Source organism: Apiospora kogelbergensis (assembly GCF_038363985.1).
Source record: "Apiospora kogelbergensis strain CBS 113332 chromosome Unknown utg000005l_segment0_segment0, whole genome shotgun sequence".
Classification (NCBI taxonomy): Eukaryota; Fungi; Ascomycota; class Sordariomycetes; order Amphisphaeriales; family Apiosporaceae; genus Apiospora; species Apiospora kogelbergensis.
This window is the reverse complement of record NW_027117422.1, coordinates 1,295,714-1,312,312: the sequence shown is the minus strand read 5'-3', so window position 1 is coordinate 1,312,312 and position 16,599 is coordinate 1,295,714. Positions and strand designations below refer to the sequence as shown.

Here is a 16,599-nt window from a genome sequence, read left to right as displayed (position 1 = left end):
TTCATTGGCCTGCTCGGCTGTGCCTCGTGCCAGCCAGGGATGGGCAAGCCCCCTCGATCGAGACCTCGTAATTACAGGCGACGGTCGTATCAAGCGAGCAAACCACACAGCAGCGCCAACGCGAGAAGCGCGTGTGGTGGAACATCAATTGTCTTTCCACCCATGTATTATTCGCCTTTCTTAGAACCGCACGTTCTTTACATGCATACATATTGCAGCTTCCGTGTCATCACTACGAAAGCACCCAATTCTCTTGCATAGCCTCAACTCTCGTTCAGTTCCGCCGGATACTTCTGTGATACAGAATCCACCAGGTGTCTTTGCTATCCAAAGTCACCTCCCGTTTCTAAAGTGACATTGACTACTATACCACACCTCGCCTGTCTTTTCTTCCCTTTAAGTCAACAAGCCTTGGTTCGATATCTTGGCAGTTCAGTCCAATGATCAATGTTAAACATGGCGAAACCCATGCTTCCGACGTCTTCTCTGCCCGACATACGTATACGGGCTGGATCATCACTACATCCTGCTTTCTACGTTGCGTAAGAGCCCCCGGACTCGATTTCAGAAACCAAGTAACTAATTGGGCGATCGATATACAGTAGCTGGATATTCTTCTCCAACGTGACTATATTGTTTAATAAGTGGCTAATTGATAATGCCGGGTTTCGTAAGTATTCCTTGCATGATCTTGTCTAGAGGGCGTTGGTAATAACCGCTTTATAGGATATCGTAAGCTCCTACTAAGACTTAAATCAAGCATGCGTTATACTGATACAACAAAAAGCTGTTATTCTGACATGGTGGCATATGACGTTCGCAACCCTGGCAACCCAATTCCTCGCCAGGACGACGCACCTCCTTGACAATCGCCACAGCGTCAAGATGACAAGACCATTCTATCTAAAAGCTGTAGTCCCCATCGGTCTGCTATACAGTGGCAGCATGGTGTGCAGTAACTTAGTCTATCTATATCTCAATGTGGCATTCATACAAATGCTGAAGGTGAGCCACTATTCACAATCCAGCCGAAACCCCCTTTCATTGGTTCCCTTATAGCTGCCAAGTGACTGACTGGTCTAACTACAAAGGCTGCGTCACCCTTCTCGACCCTAGTCGTAGCCTGGTTATGGGGACAAGAGCACCTGACCATGCCAATTGTGCTGAAAATCATGGTCATCGTCATGGGCGTCTTGATAGCGAGCGCGGGCGAGATCCACTTCTCCTGGATCGGCTTCTTCTACCAGCTGGGCGGGCTGGTCTTCGAGTCGATTCGCGTCGTCATGATCCAGGCCCTGATGTCTGGCGACGACAACTCGGGTCGACGAAACATGGACCCCCTCGTCAGCCTGTATTACTATGCGCCCGTGTGCGCCGTCGTCAACTCCTTCGTCGTCTGGGCCACTGAGTGGCCGTCATTCTCCTGGAATCACGTCGTGGGGGCGGGTCCGTGGATGCTGGTGCTCAACGGCCTTATCGCTTTCTTGCTGAATGTCTCGAGTGTGATGTTGGTAAGTCGGGATATTCGCCTCCTGGGTCGATTAGACTTGATCCAAAGTAGTATCTGTCTCGTATAAGCAATTCACTGACTTTATGAATACTCAAAGATTGGGAAAACGTCAGGGTTGGTACTCCATCTGACGGGGATCCTGAAGAACATATTACTTGTGGTCGCTTCCGTCTTCATCTGGGGCACTGCCATTACGCCTCTGCAAATATTCGGCTACGGCACCGCCTTGACCGGTTTCGTCTTCTACAAGTCGACTTGGTCAGACCTCAAGGCAGGCTACACGTCTTGGTCCGCGAGGCTCCGGATGTCTCCAGGATTTGGTGAGAAGATTCGAAGCCCCATGGCGCGAAGGGTATTGGGGCTGCTGTTGGCCGCATCGATATTGCTAGTTGTCTACCGATACTCACCCAGCGACTACTTGGACTACAGCGCTGCGTCCTCGCCACCCGATCAAAAACGAGCGGATGACATATCCAAGGGGTGGCACATGGCCGGGTTTGGATCGAGCGGCAAGTGAGCAAAAGGGTGGCCAGTGTGAAAATGGAAACGTGGGATTGTAATCACCAAGTAGGCTCCTTCATGTGTAGATATGACATCAATCACGCGGATCGTGGACATAGCTGGGATTTGCTTTCAAGGCCCACATCCTTTTGCTCTTGTCCAGTTTTGATACAGTTATTTGACTGGTATAACACTTTACAGCTCTGGTCACTTTTCTCGGCAGATGTCGCCATCGTACTTTCCGACCAACAGTGATTCGGGGGAGGCCCCGAGTGACACTGGGAGGGGTTATGGAAAGCATACTCACTCTGCTGCTGAAGCATCGCTTGGGCAATCTCTTACTCATCATGAAGCGGCATACATGGTTCCAAGATCTAGCCTGATGGCAGAAGCTCCAGTTTACTCACCGTATACTTGATGGCCAACATGACACTTATGACTGCTTTGAACAGACAGTGGGACATTTCAGATGGCTTTTGGTGGTACTTCGTAGACCTGTCCAGGGTAGGTGGTGACACAGTTTTCATCTTGGACCAGCTTCACCGCCTTCATGTGCTATTTCAGGCCTGTTGCACGTAGGCACACACATACACGAACACACACAAATACATACCCACCCAATACGACCGACTCTGTGAGGAACGTTGCCTCTCCGTTCCGCGATCGACTACATAATGGACACCAAGCGGGCCTTTTTACTACTGATTCTGGCTGCCGTCACCTCCGCCTTGGCTGCCGCTCTACAGGGGCGATCGGAATGTCTTGATCACAACGCTACATCAAATGCTCCGGCTTCGATGTCCGCAGTGCCTTGCACTGCGATTACTGCGCGTCGAACCATTAAGGACGGCGCGAATCACCCTTTGAAGAAACGAGACTACTACGCCTGTTACCAAACCTCTGTAAGTGCCGTGTTTATTTTCTGGCATCCTTCCTTCGTCTTTGAGATTGCGTCAGAGCTTAATAGGGTTTCTTTTCTAGCCTTCCCCCGTCATACCCGACGACTGCCAGAAGATAGTCGAGCGCGTCAAAGGCCACGCAGGCGGGTTCAACTTGCTCCCCGGGCTCTGTCTGGTCTGGCTGGAGGGGACCTGCAAGGCTCGCTTCTGCGCCGCCGATTCGGTCACCAGAGTAGGGCTCAACCAGACCTTCCAGTGGGTAGGGCAGCAGCTCGACCACTTGTTCCAGGACTGTGTCGTCGGTGGGCAGGATGGGCTTAAAGGCGACTGCTTGGACCTCAACGGCGGTTGCGGGTTCTACCGGCTGCACTTGGAGCACCGAGGTCAAGATGTGCTGAACATTACGGGATCTGGCAACTGAGAAATGCTGAGAGTTGGTATTGTGATTTTGAGAAGAAGTAGATCAATTGTGGATTCGGGTTCAAGTATGGGTTTTGAAGAGTATAGCGTACATTGCAAGTTAGTATTTCAACCTACTCACTGGAGGATCAGGGACGAGAGGCACCATGATAACCTATGTATGCGTGTGTGTTGGGATCGAATGCAGACCATCTCATGTCAAAGAGTGTCTAAGTCACGGAATGCAAGATGTGACTAATGTTACTCAATGTTGTTGAGTCCACGCTTGCTCGACTCACATGTTATTAGCAACTGAGCTTTCCTGTGGAATAACCAATGGGTGCCCAGCTTTATCGCTTCTCAAATAGCCCCTTGTTCGATAAAGATCACCATCATATGCGTCCTTCTGCTCGCTGCTTCCAAATCTCCCTCGCGACGTTGCTCAACTGCATCGAGCACAAACCCTGTGTATCTCCTTAAAAGATTCTTGACAGCAAGTCACCCCGACTTCAGAATCATGCTGCGCCTCTGCATTCTATTCGTGACCCTGCTTCAAGCATGCCTCGCTAGGGGTGGCCCTGCTAGCGGAGGACCTCCTGCTGTTACCACTTCAATCCTACCCAACCCTATGGTTTCCGCAGCGGCCTCCGCAGCGGCCAACAAAAGCATCGTGGCTGCTGGTCTCAGTGACGCCGCTCTCAAGCGACTGTATGCTTCCATTCCGGAAAGCCAGCACTCCACCATCAAGGTTCTGAATGCCAACGATGATGACACCGGCTACGTCGAGTGTTACCCTGTAAGTGCTCGTTTACCGAAGTCTGCCCCCCATCTCCCTTCCAGCCATTTGTAAACACCTTTCCATCTATTCGACTAACAAGAGCACTCTGCAATTAGCTCTGGGGCGCCCCCGAAGCCGACTGCACCCATCTGACCGCCTGGATCAACAAACGCGCGAGGCTAACGGACCAATACCACGTGGACGAGGGCTACTGCTGGGACGCACAGCTGGGCGACTGCCGAGCCTTCATGTGCGCCGAGGGCATCGCAGACTGGGTCATCTCGCCCGCCCTTATCTCGCAGGTCATGGGCAGCGTCGTGAGCGCGTGCGCACCCGACCCCTACGGCGATACGCAGAGCGGCGCCTGGCACTGGAACACAACGTGGATGAAGGGGGACACGTCTACGTTACGATGTTCACTGGGAAGGAGGGGCTTCCAGGGAATTAAACAAGCAAACGGCAAGGTCGAACGGGGGCGTGATATGGTGGAACTTGGCTGTTCTTCCTGGTGGGTAGATAGGGGTTAAAGGTGTAAGGTCGCAGTTCATTATGGGTACCTATCAATCACGTGAGTCAAGGGAAGGAGGCCTGAGTTACTACTCTACATTTGTCGGTAGAGAATACTATATCGACACATCCAACCCAGCTGATGCCCTTCAATAGGGCAAAGCCTTCTGTCAGACCATCTCATCTGATGTGACGATACTAGCGCGGCCAAAGAAATCAAACCATAAGGGGCACCTGCTCGGCAACTGGGATTGGCGAGAAATCGAGATACCGTACTCACCAGTCTCGTCAATAACCCGACTATCGAGTGAGCCTGTCCATGGCAGCAAAAGTGGGTAGAAGGGAAAAGAAACAGAAATCGTCACACGCAGTCGAGCGCGCGGGTCCCGAGCCGCGAACTACAAGCCGCAACGCAAAAATCCGGGGTGGCCGGGTGGCCGGCATGGCGGCGCCCGATGCGATCTCCCAAACCAAAGATGAGATCCGAAAAACACGTGGTGGACGCATATGCTTCGATCTGGGCGTGCCACATGCGGTTCGTTGGGCGCGGGCTGTCTTGGGATTGTGTACACTGGCACCTCGCACATTTGGTACGATCATAAACCCGCACCCTGGATATCAGAGGGCGATCGCTCGTGGCCCAAGCCGTGCTCCGATCAACATGGACTTTGGTGGAATGATCCTGCTCCACAGCATTTAAAAAGGCGTACGAGTAACGCGATCAGCAATGGCACATTCTGATCGCTCTATCCGTAAAGTTGTTGAGTGACAGGTGTGTCTCTGCAGCCTGTGCTTCTCTCGATTCATAATTCTGAGTTACGTAGTTCCACCACGGATAGGGAGCGGCACAGCAAATCAGACGCCACAGGGAGTCCAGAAATGGCAATTGCTCTTGTAAATGGCAACGTCAGCTCCGGCTGGGCTCTGGCTCGCATTCCTTCAGGATGAGCGAGGCATGAACGAATAAAACCACTGCAAAAGCAAGCCATTCGATGACAGCGCCGGAAGGTTTAGTCGAAGGTTCCAATTGTACTAAATATAGCGGAATCAAGGTTGAGATCCGTTAACCCAAAGGACGTTCACTCGGAGAGAAAGCAAGCCACAATTGATAGGAAAGCAGCCACATTAAATGGGGGCTTTTGTCCCCCTTATTCGAGCTAAACCCATGTCTATGTAGCATGAAGCGCAGAAAAATGCTTTAGATAGATTTGCGGATATATTGGGGCAGTGAGACGATCTATGGGAACGCGCTTATTAGATAATTTCCATCAGCACCTTCCTCCGGGGCTTGTACGAGCGATGGGACGCCAGGACGTCATTGATAATCGATACACATATGTAAGTGCAGGATTTACGTGCGATACCAGTTGAGGGGTTTCGCAATGGGAAGACGGAGCTGAACATTACCGCCCTGGAGAAGTTGGCACCAGACGCGTCTGGATGCCAATTGAGAGACATGTTGCCGCTGCTGATAGCAGGGCAATTCAGGCACTGGGCCGGAATAGGCATGTACATAACGTACGTTTAGTATGCAGGCAGTAAGTAGGGTATGGAGAACCCTGCTACGAGGGATGAAGTCGTTAGCCGCATGCATGTAGGCGGCGATATAACCTCATATGGCGCGCGGCCTAGTTGCTTGCCTTTTCGGCCGGGAAGTGGTATCTCTCTCCTCGTTGAGTCTGGCAAAGTACCGGGAAAGAGTTGGTCAGTCGGTTGTCACATAACCCTCGCGTATGAGCTGATTTTCAACTGCCTAGCTCGATCGCCCTGGCTTCTTTACATGCCGCGTGCAGAAAAGAATCAGCAGATATCAGTACATGCATGTAAAATGCCGGCTACACGGCTCTTGATCTTGTGCGAATTGCATCGTTCCAGTCAATGGTACTGTTCCTCTGAATGTTCGCAGTGACCGAGTCGCGGTACGTGCCAAGCAACCCCACCGTGGCCTAGAATTGAGGAAGTCCGGTGATAGTGCATGATCGCGTAGTGCCAGGCGTGACCTAGCTCCTTAGCTCCCCTAGCCCTCTTAGCGATAGCAGGCCAACCGCACCCCCCTCATGGCCCTCTCTCTATGTAGGAGCCTTTTTCAAATTCTCGCTATCGAACCGCAGCTTCGCCGCGCCGCCGCTCTCGCTCTCGCTCGCATATGATAGGGTTTTCTGGCCTCTTGAGCGCGGATGCGGGGTGAGAACTAGTGGTAATTGTGTCATCATCATATCCGAGTGTCTTCAATGCTCGAGCTGTGAGCTTGGGGACCGGACCAACCCTGGTCTCCCTATCAACCCAAGATCAATCCGGGGCACAATATAGCGGAACTGTCTCAGACCGTCCGCGATTAGAGCTCCAAAAACAAGAATTCATGGAATCCGTAGCGGCGGCTCACTGCCAGATTTATGTCATTTGCTTTCCACCGTGGGCAGGACCGTTCATGCTGCTATGTCTGTAACCGCTACTACTGGGCACAAAGGTCCTGGTGCGATAAAGGACCAGAAACCTTGGTGCTTGACGCCACGCTACTACAGTACTTCTCTAGGCCGGTTAAGCTTAGTGCAAGCTACCCCAAGACAACGTGCCTGCTGCAGTTCTAGTGCTCAGCTAGCCCGAAAGAGGAGTAGGCGGCTTGTGGTCGCATGTGGTGGTGTTGTTGAATGGTGCCTTCTGAAGACAGCCCAAAACCCCTTTTAACGCGCAGTTGCAGGCCAATCTCGCCTGTCATCGGTTGATTTGATCTTGATTGACCCTGTCATCCCAGCAGGCCCCCACCAGGACCAGCTCGAAATTGCTGGGTTCCAATGAACTAGCAGGCGGGATCTTCCATCCACTCCTGTACGCGCTAGCTTGGCTAGCAGGGGGGCTCAGTACTGGGCTCAGGTACAGGGTTGTTTGCTTGGGAGGCAGGAGGGAGCAACGGTGCGAGACAAGCTAGAAAGGCAAGAAAGACAAGACACTGCAGCAGGAGCAGGAGCAGCAGCAACAGTATGTACATACGTGCGTTGTTGCATGTCCCTCCTCCTTCTTATTCCCTCTCCCGCTCTACTGCTCTCTCCCTCTCCCTCTCTCTCTATCTGCTACGGCTGTAATACATAGCATCTAGGTCTTGCACTTCCTTGGCTTACACTCGTTCTTGTCTTGTCTTGTCAGTCGTTCGACCTGCGCTCGTCCACTCCTTCCTTTCTTGCCATTCTCGTCCCATAACAGGCCGCCGATCTACTACCACCCAAGCTTCTTTCGCAAGAGCTCCCTCCCTACATAACGCCTTATTACGCAAGCTACACGAGTACGAGTCTACTGCCACTTTCCAACAGACAACCAAACGAACCATTCAATTACTCGTCGTTTCTTCTTCTTATTTGCCTTGTTTCGCCTTTTGTGAAACCTGCCTGCCTACCTTGATTGACATTGTGATCAATTGTCCCCGTTTCATCAAAGGTCATAAGCCAACGCCACCCAGCAAGCAATCAAGCATTCAAGCATCCTTTTGTGTGCCCCAATGCTCTGAAAGAACGACAATCCCATTTTATTTTTGTATTTTTGGGGGCAGACGAAGCCTGCAATTCGACGAGGTCGGCTCTTCAACGAATCGCAAAAACCAGGACCGAACTCAATCAACACATTCATCATGACGTCGCAAATTACCAACAACAACGAGAAGGCGCCCGTGGTGGTGAACACCACGGACCTCGTGCCCTCGAGCCGCGTCTCCGAGACGACGACGCTGGGCGCCAACAACGAGAAGGATGTCGTGGAAACCAGCATGGACCTCGGGCGGAACTCGAGCGTGTCGACGCCTAGCACGGCGCACCACCTCAACCCCTTCGACGCCGATATCGAGGCGGCGCGATCCTCAGACAACCTCAACCTCAACCGCAAGTCGATATCGGCGCAACCCTCGCACAACCAAGACTGCTCGGTCTGGCCCGGCCAAGACCACTGGAAGCGCAAGGCCAAGGCGGCCAAGCGCGAGAACCGCATGTGCAACTGCCTCGCCCACCTCAGCCGGCGGAATCGCATAATCGTCAAGCTCCTCATCGCTCTTCTGATCATCGGCATCGCCGTGGGCGTGGGCGTCGGCATCAGCAAGCCCTTGGGGGCCGACATCTGGAAGCCTCAGGGCAGCTAGGCTGTGCCTCCCATTCATCAATTATCTTCATTACCATGGCTTCGCGTGCAGGACGCCTTCGTTTGAGTCGACGCGCGCGACACCAGACATTTACTGCACCGGTCGGGGACATGTTTCGTGTATATATTTCACCATCGACACATAAACGGCAAGCAACAACAGCCTTGCCGAATTCATGCGAAGAAAATAGGGCTTACGGAAACGGCGTTTGGGGAGTTGGGTTTATGATTGGGTTTCGCAGGAACACAACGGTTTAGAGTATTTACGTGGATCAACACCGGTCCAACATTCACAGCGACTGAGTATAGGCATATACATGTACGAACCGACGATTTGGTTTTGCGAGGCATTGAGGCGCAATAGCATACTGGAATAAGAGACGGTCGACTTTGAAAGAGAAGTCGACATATGACACACACTACCCATGTTTCTCCATGTCGACCCAGACCTGTGATTGTGATAGCTTTCTGCATTGGATGAGAAGCGCCATGCTGCTGCTGTGCTTTGCGGTTCTGTTAGGCGGCTCTTAATTGGCCAACTTACATAAGTCCATCTGCAGCCTCCGACCTGCATATTTCGCCCACAATTCCTCCTGGATTCGTCCGATATAGCGCCCGATATAGCCCCGACTTGAAACGACGTGTGCCATTTATATCCATGTATATGTATGCCTATGTATGTATATGGTCGACAGCTTACAGTAAACACGTAAAAATTCCAAACTGTAACTGATGAACAAGAATACGATGAACTGTTTGTCTATTAGAACTGAAACACGGGACCCCCACCAGAACCCATTTTGGACCGCCGTTGTTCGAGTTCGAAGCTTGCTTCTGGGCAACCAACGGCGTCTCTGGCGGCGGCTCGTCCCATTGAAAAAAAAAAACAAAAAAAACAATTGCTTTTCTTTAGAAGCACACAGGGTAGAAAGACACCTGTGCATTGGCGATCCCTCTGGGGCTCTGGGTTCAACCAAGTGGCTCAATTGTGCATGAACGACGGGACTCGTACGATAAGTTCAGGGCTTTGCGCACACTTACGGAGTACTAAATACGCATTGAACTTCTTCTTCTTCGTATTCGACTGTGCCGTGGGCTACGGGCGGCAGGCGGGCTGTGTAAGGGGGAAAAAGAAAGAAAAAAGCTGGATGTTCAAAAAAAACGCGTATTGCTCAGGACCATGGCCCATCCCATCCCCGTTCCACGCAGTCGGTTGCCGAGCTAGTCGCCAGAACGTGTCAGGGTCAACCATGCTGGCCTTTTGTTGGTTCCCCCGTCCATCGTGGGAAAAAGGCGAGGTCCACCTGCCTGATCCGGGTCTCTTTTTCCACTTTGTCTGTGGAGGCGGTCGCGGCTCTGGGACCCCCCGGCGTCCGCACCGGCGGCGCCCGCGCGATTCAGGAACATAAGCCAGCAAAAGTGGGAAAGCCACTCTGTATGATACCTCAATCCAGCTGCAACTGGGATCAACCTGTTTGAGAAACGGTGAGAGACGAAACATCATGACGGCTGTTTACGTAGTACGTTGTGTAGGCTTCTAAGCGATGATCGGCGGTGAGCATGAAACAATATCGGCGTGGGCATAAACGAGGGGGAATGGCTATGCCGAGATCTGTATCCGGCACTTGTAGATGGCGGCTACAACTATGTACTTGACTCACGTGTTGGCCGGGGCACGGCGGTCAGAGCAAGGGCTGTGCTGATATCGCAGATAAGGTTATCATGGCACTCACAAAGCAGGGACGGTTCATCAAGATGGAGGATCGCTTGTGCGTCATTTGTCTTGCAAATTGCTATTCTTAGGATGCACCTAGGGGGGCCAAGCAGCCCAAGACACCCAAGCTTTCTATTCTCGGGAGAGTCAAGTGCCGCCGGCATCTCTCTTTATCCCTCGGGGCCCACCCGGGCCGGACGGACGATGCTCTTCCCTTGGCCCTTCGCTCTTTCTTTACCCCAAATCCACTCACTGCAACCCCCAGTCGATTAGACGTACCGCAGATCACTGCCGTCCCCAAACATTTCGGTCTCGTCGTGCATCGCTGCTGTGGGACGCGGTAGATAAGGCGAGGCAGCACTCTGCTTCTTGCTCTGCTGCTGCCGCCGAGGTGGATGCTGCTGGTAATGGGCAGGTCGGTACGGGTTCACCGGCCCTTGCGACGGCGGTGCAAACCACGGTGTTATAGGCGCCACCACTGCACTGGTCTTGGGGCCGCCTCCTCGGGGAGAGGTGAGCCGTCCTGCCGCCCCATAGTTATGAGAAGGATGACGGGAGGTGGCGCCTGCTGCCGGCGAAGCCGCCGTGGTGGTAGTGACTACTGTGAGATTCCCAGGGTTAGCCACCTTCTTCCGTGCCGACGACGTACTGCTGCTGCTACTGCTGCCCGCCGCCGCCGCCGCCTCCTCGTTTGCATATTTCCAGGGGTGCCAGTACCTGTCCAACTTGGCGGCCCGGCCGGTCTCGAGGTCGTTCTTCGCCTTGGCTGCCGCGGCACGCCGGTCGTGCCATGTCGAGTAGATGGCGATGGCGACGAATATAAAGGGGATGGAGAAAATGATGACATAGAGCAGAGTCCAATTGCTCCCGTCGCCTCCGAAGGGGTTGTTCTCCATATCTTCTGTTGCCATGTTGTGTGCTTGCTGCTCCTGTTTTGGTTTGGTTTGTTCTGTTTTCTCTTTCCCTTCCTTCCCTTTCTCCCCTCCCTTCTCGTTCTCTCGGTTGAGTGTGGTTGATGTTTTTGACCTGCAAAAAGTACCAAAGTCGAAACCAATTCACAGCTGGAATCGAAGCAGAATGTGAAGTAAAGAGTGAGTAAAAGTTTTGCTCTCCCAAAACAGACGAGCCCGTAAACAAAAGAGAAAGCGGAAGAGGTCAACTCTTAATATGCTCGGGTCGCCCTTCTCTCCAGGAGATCAAGGCGAAGGAAATGAAGGACAACAATTAGAGTTGTGCAAGAGCAGTGGTAGTGAAATGAAACGAAGGTAGAAGTTGCTGTTACTGTTGTGTAACAGACCAATGCCAAGCCCCGAAATAGTGGCCGTTGTGGTGAGGAGAGGGCGTGTGGCGTTATTTGAATTGGTGTGGACGGACAATGGGGATGGTCCAGGCCATGCTAGAATAATATACAATAAGCCAGATGGGAATTGTTTTGCTCTGAAAGGACTTTCTCGCCTTTGTGACGTCGGGAACAATCCAGGCTTTGGTTGGTGTAAGTCGACCCCGGGCAGGTATGTCATTGCAGATCTCTTCCAAACTGCAGGTACCTGACGGCCAATACTAAGGGCGGCGCCTCGCAAGCCACCCAACTGGAGCGCCTAATCCTCAACACACACATGCTGCTGCTTCTGGTCAAAGATCTACACTCTAACTGGCCCGGCGGAATGTGGCGTCCTGTGCATCAGGTCAGGTCACTTGTCATGGACGATGAGAGATGGAGATCCATGGACTCACTCGCGCCGGAGTCTTCAACAAGCCTTCCATGACGCCGTCTCCAAGACAAGAAACAATGGTATAACGACATCCCATCACCGCTGACCCAGCTTGCCGAACTTGGGTGTTGAATGGTCCATGCCAGATGTTGGCTGGCTTGCTTAGATGACTTGATGAGATGGAAAACTATGATCGACGAGCAGGGCGAATGACGACGAATCCCAGTAGGCAATACACATGCTCTTCAATTTAGACAGAGGGCCGTCGGGACCAGCCTGTAGTTCTTGTCTGGATATCTACACTTTTACTTCGTATAACTTCGTATCCGCGCAGCGCTGCGAACAAGCGGCCAAAGCTTCCCCGTGACTCCCTTTGGAGGACCCGGCAGGAAAGGGGGGAAACTCGTATACCCAATGTCCTCCTCCTCGGGGGCCTCCACCAAAACACCATCACCATCATCATCCCCTTGAATGCTATTGTTGTCGTCACTGTCGTCATCCGCTCCCTCTCTTTCTTCCACTTCACTCCTACCGGTAGTAGTCCCTCTCGTCTCCTCCGCCCCATTCCCCTGCTGCTGCTGCTTCTTCTTCTTCTTCTCTCTTAGCCCTCGTCTCTTCTTCCTCCACCAGTGCCCCATCAGCGTGGCGACCACGGCCGCGACCGTGAGCGAGCCCATGGTGACGCCCACAATCATCACCATTTTGGTCTGCTATTTCCAGAAGTAGATGTGGCCAGCTCTCTTCCACGTCGCCGTGGTTATTGTCAGTGTTTCTCGAGGATCCAAAACACCTCCTTTCATTACTTGCGGCTTTGTCTGCAGCTATCGCTTATTATATATCTCGTAAGACTTTTCTCGTACTATTTTCGTGTTTTTTCTTGTTCAGATGCTATTGCCTTGAATCCATTGCCCACTATGACGGCAGCCGCTCTGTTTCGCAGTTTCGTAGCACTGGTCGCTTAACCGGAGGAACTCCCTAAGTTGGGAAGTGACTTTTCTTCTTTTCCACAAAGGCGCTGTTGTGGTTGTTATTTGGTCGTTTGGGATAACCTACCCCTATTTCGCAGATGCTTTGAAGCACCTGTGTGTGTGTGCGTGCGCGCTGTGCGCGCTGGGGGAACCAGAATAGCTTTATAACGGCTGACACAAATCGCCTTTGATTGAAGGCCCCCGAGAAAGCGCGGGGGAACAAAGCGTTGTCCTCAATAGAAGGGCCGGCAGCTTCCAAGGATGTCCTTTGTCGGAGTCTCATCTGGGATGACCAAAATAGCAACAGCTTGAAAGCTGCAGTAGACAAAGGAACAGGTCAGCTGGCATCGCATCGCTATCACGAGCATTATGTCATAGGCACCATTCATCAACCAGATATCGTTGTGTGGAAGGCTTGGCTTCCCATGTTGATGGGCCATGAATGAACACCTGTCATTTCACATGAGATCTGAATGGAAAGTGTGAATATAGTATAATATTATGTATGAATTAGTATTGAGGGGAATCTAGGCTATGCATATATCTCATAAGCTTTATCAAATGACTTTTTTCCCACCTGGGTGCAATGCGATGCGCAATGCAACAAACCGGCCAACCTTTGCGGCGTGTGTAAATGCTCGCAGTATATCCTGAACTCCAGCTAATGACATCGGGTATATGGCAATGTGAAGTGACTTCATCATCAATCGTTATTTTACGACGACTTTCCCGTAGGAACAGGCTCACCCGCCGCAGCCGTCTCCGCGACTGTGGCCTTCTCCCGGACGCCTGCCTCGGCGGCCTTCTCTCCCGCCACTCCCGAGTCGCCCTTCTCCGCGTCGACGGCCGCACCGCCCTTCTTCGGCATGTTCTTCTTGACGCTCTTGAACTCCATGGCGAGGGTGCCGATGACGGTGAGGCAGGTCAGGATGAGACCGACCCGGAACACGACGCGCAGCGACTCGTTGTAGGCCGAGAGCACGGGGGCCAGCAGCTCCGGGGGCAGCGACTTGCTCAGCGTCGTGGCGCCGCTGTTCGAGATCATCTGGGGCGAGAAGCCGGGGAGGCCGGACAGCCGCGTGAGGAGCTGGTTGTTGAGCACGTTCTGCCCCACCGAGATGAAGACGGCGCCGCCCAGGAGCTGGCTGAAGAACATCAGCGACGTGCCGGTGGGCACGTCCTTGGTGGGCAAGACGGTCTGGGCCGCCAGGTTGGGGGCTTGAAAGGTGAGGCCCATGCCGAAGCCGTATAGGATCTGGTAGCCGATCCACTTGGGCGAGGGGGTGTCGATCTCGAGCGTCGTGAGGAGGCCGGCACCGATGGCGAGTAGGCAGGTGCCTACGATCATCGAGGGCGTGTAGTATCCGATCTTGTTCACGAAAATGCCATTGGCCATGGAGGCGACGACCATGGAAAGCGTCAGGGGTAGGAGGCGAATGCCAGAGTCGACGGCGGAAGCACCTTTGATAGCCTGGAACCAGATGGGCAAAAAGTAAACTATGAAACGGTCAGTATTCATTCGAAATTTCAAAAGGGGGAGGGGAGGGGGTTCTCACCAAAGATCATCATCTGCGAGCCGATGCAGACGGTGGCCCATACACCAGCGACAATGCTTCGCTGCTTGAATATCCGCGGCGCCACGGTCGCCGTCTTAGGCATGAAGATTTGGGATAGGACGAAGCCAATGAGCAACACGGCGCCAAGAGTCAGCAGCGCAATGATACGACCATTGTTCCACTGTTGATATATTAATATTGGTTCCGTGGTATAATCCGGATTATGCAGACATGGAATTAACTTACTTGGTACTCCAGGCCTCCCCACTGGAGGGCCAGCAGCAGACACACGACACCTGGGATCAGGACACTGGTGCCAACGGCATCGAGCTGTAAAAGCTTCTCCTTCAGGGGGGGCATTGGTCGTGTCACGGTCGGGGATCTTCAAGAGGAACGCGACCACAGCCAGGGCCACGCCGCCAAAGGGCAGGTTGATGTAGAAACACCAGCGCCACGAGACATTGGAGGTGAAGGCACCGCCGACCAGGGGTCCGACAACCGAGGCCAGACCGAAGACGGCGCCAAACAGACCCTGGTACAAGGGACGCTTATGCAAGGGAACGGCGTAGACAATGATGATGATGACTCCGGAGAAGATACCGGCGGCACCCACACCGGCGATGGCCCTACCGACAATGAAGACGACGGAGCTGGGGGCCGCACCGCAAATGGCGGAACCGACTTCGAATAATACGACAGTGGCCAGGAAGGTGTTCCGGACGGAGAAGAAGGTGTACAGCTTGCCGAACATCAACTGGAACGAGCACGTTGTCAGGAGGTAAGCGCTGCCGTACCAGCCGACATCCGGAAGCGAATGGAAATCATCCGTAATCTGGGGAATGGCCTGTTTTCATTGTGTCAGTCTATTTTAGAGTAAAGTAAGGTTGAGCGGGTGGGATGTCTGAAATAAGGTAGGTAAAGTTTGAGACAGTAGCGAGCAACAGAAAGCTTGATTTATTCAAGCCAAGAGATGAACAGGATAGAGATATGTTCACTTACCGTAGATATGATCAGTCGGTCGAGCGCGACAAGGAACATGGACACGAAGATGGAGAGGAGGATCAGGGCCAGGCGGACTCCGGTAGGGTAGTCGCTCTCAGCTCTCGTCGAGACGGACGAGATGGCCTTGGCGACCTGGCCGCCATCTTTTTGCTCTTCTGCTGGCTGCTGTGGTTGGTGTTGGTGTTCCTCCGCCGTGGTCGTCGTTGTTGTCGAGGCGCCGTCGACATTATCCGAAGCGTTTTTGCTCTTGCGGAAGAGCATGTTGCGCGGGGGGGCTACTACGTCGGATGTTTTTGTTGTTGTTGTTGAAGGGACCCCTGCCAAGACGCCGGATTGAGGAAGGGGTGGCCACGCCGGACTGCTATTGGAAGAAGGGAGGCTTGGAGATCAGATCGAGGTATGTAAAAAGACAGGATATCAATTGCCAAGAAGACGGGTTCTTGCCAAGGGATGCGATAGATGTGCAGCTTCCAGCATGACAGAGGCAAGAGGGGGGCTCGTCCCGTCTTTTATCGGACTGGGAAGGGCTAACAATACACACAATCTCTGTCCAACATGTACTCATCAGTGTCTCAGCTTCATCCTATCATGAAAATACCTTAACTAATCACTGGGGTGTGGGTGTGGCATTCTTTAGCCTGACCGGACATCACTAAATGCCGAGCACCGCGGACGAAATATCTGGTCCGGAACAGGACACTGACTGCCAACGACATGACTCCTCTCATCCTTCCAGCACTGCTCCCATTGGCCATTGGAAGGCGTCACCTCCCGTCTCGGACTGACAAGGCACCTAAGCCATCCCGTCATAGAGAACCACGATGCAGGCGGGATTTTACGGACATTGTATCGCTCGCTGACCAAGCTGGCGGAGTCATTCAATCCCATACCATGCACGACAGCTTAGCCGCCTAGAGCCCACAGGGCATAGTCA

At 52.9% G+C, this 16,599-nt stretch overlaps 7 protein-coding genes across 7 annotated transcripts; 4 read left to right on the top strand and 3 right to left on the bottom strand.

The window, feature by feature from the left end:
* Window positions 1–456: 456 nt before the first annotated feature.
* Window positions 457–2,027, top strand: PG998_007009 (triose-phosphate transporter; the record flags this gene model as incomplete). The annotated part of the gene is made up of 5 exons (XM_066873825.1): window positions 457–542; window positions 603–670; window positions 761–1,005; window positions 1,092–1,511; window positions 1,608–2,027. 5 exons carry the CDS (start codon window positions 457–459, stop codon window positions 2,025–2,027), a joined length of 1,239 nt encoding a protein of 412 aa, XP_066729770.1.
* Window positions 2,028–2,685: 658 nt separating this feature from the next.
* PG998_007008 (uncharacterized protein) lies at window positions 2,686–3,331 on the top strand (the record flags this gene model as incomplete). The annotated part of the gene is made up of 2 exons (XM_066873824.1): window positions 2,686–2,913; window positions 2,993–3,331. 2 exons carry the CDS (start codon window positions 2,686–2,688, stop codon window positions 3,329–3,331), a joined length of 567 nt encoding a protein of 188 aa, XP_066729769.1.
* A 495-nt stretch (window positions 3,332–3,826) lies between these two features.
* On the top strand, window positions 3,827–5,294 carry PG998_007007 (uncharacterized protein; the record flags this gene model as incomplete). Its single annotated transcript, XM_066873823.1, has 3 exons — window positions 3,827–4,105; window positions 4,204–4,595; window positions 4,934–5,294. Coding segments are annotated over 3 exons (672 nt in total). The 3' UTR covers window positions 4,935–5,294.
* Window positions 5,295–8,213: 2,919 nt separating this feature from the next.
* Window positions 8,214–8,714, top strand: PG998_007006 (uncharacterized protein; the record flags this gene model as incomplete). The annotated part of the gene is made up of 1 exon (XM_066873822.1): window positions 8,214–8,714. One exon carries the CDS (start codon window positions 8,214–8,216, stop codon window positions 8,712–8,714), a length of 501 nt encoding a protein of 166 aa, XP_066729767.1.
* Window positions 8,715–10,696: 1,982 nt separating this feature from the next.
* On the bottom strand, window positions 10,697–11,338 carry PG998_007005 (uncharacterized protein; the record flags this gene model as incomplete). Its single annotated transcript, XM_066873821.1, has 1 exon — window positions 10,697–11,338. The coding sequence occupies one exon, from the start codon at window positions 11,336–11,338 to the stop codon at window positions 10,697–10,699; it is 642 nt and encodes a 213-aa protein (XP_066729766.1).
* A 1,106-nt stretch (window positions 11,339–12,444) lies between these two features.
* Window positions 12,445–12,840, bottom strand: PG998_007004 (uncharacterized protein; the record flags this gene model as incomplete). The annotated part of the gene is made up of 1 exon (XM_066873820.1): window positions 12,445–12,840. The coding sequence occupies one exon, from the start codon at window positions 12,838–12,840 to the stop codon at window positions 12,445–12,447; it is 396 nt and encodes a 131-aa protein (XP_066729765.1).
* A 982-nt stretch (window positions 12,841–13,822) lies between these two features.
* PG998_007003 (uncharacterized protein) lies at window positions 13,823–15,926 on the bottom strand (the record flags this gene model as incomplete). Its single annotated transcript, XM_066873819.1, has 3 exons — window positions 13,823–14,604; window positions 14,664–15,507; window positions 15,663–15,926. 3 exons carry the CDS (start codon window positions 15,924–15,926, stop codon window positions 13,823–13,825), a joined length of 1,890 nt encoding a protein of 629 aa, XP_066729764.1.
* Between the last annotated feature and the right edge of the window lie 673 nt (window positions 15,927–16,599).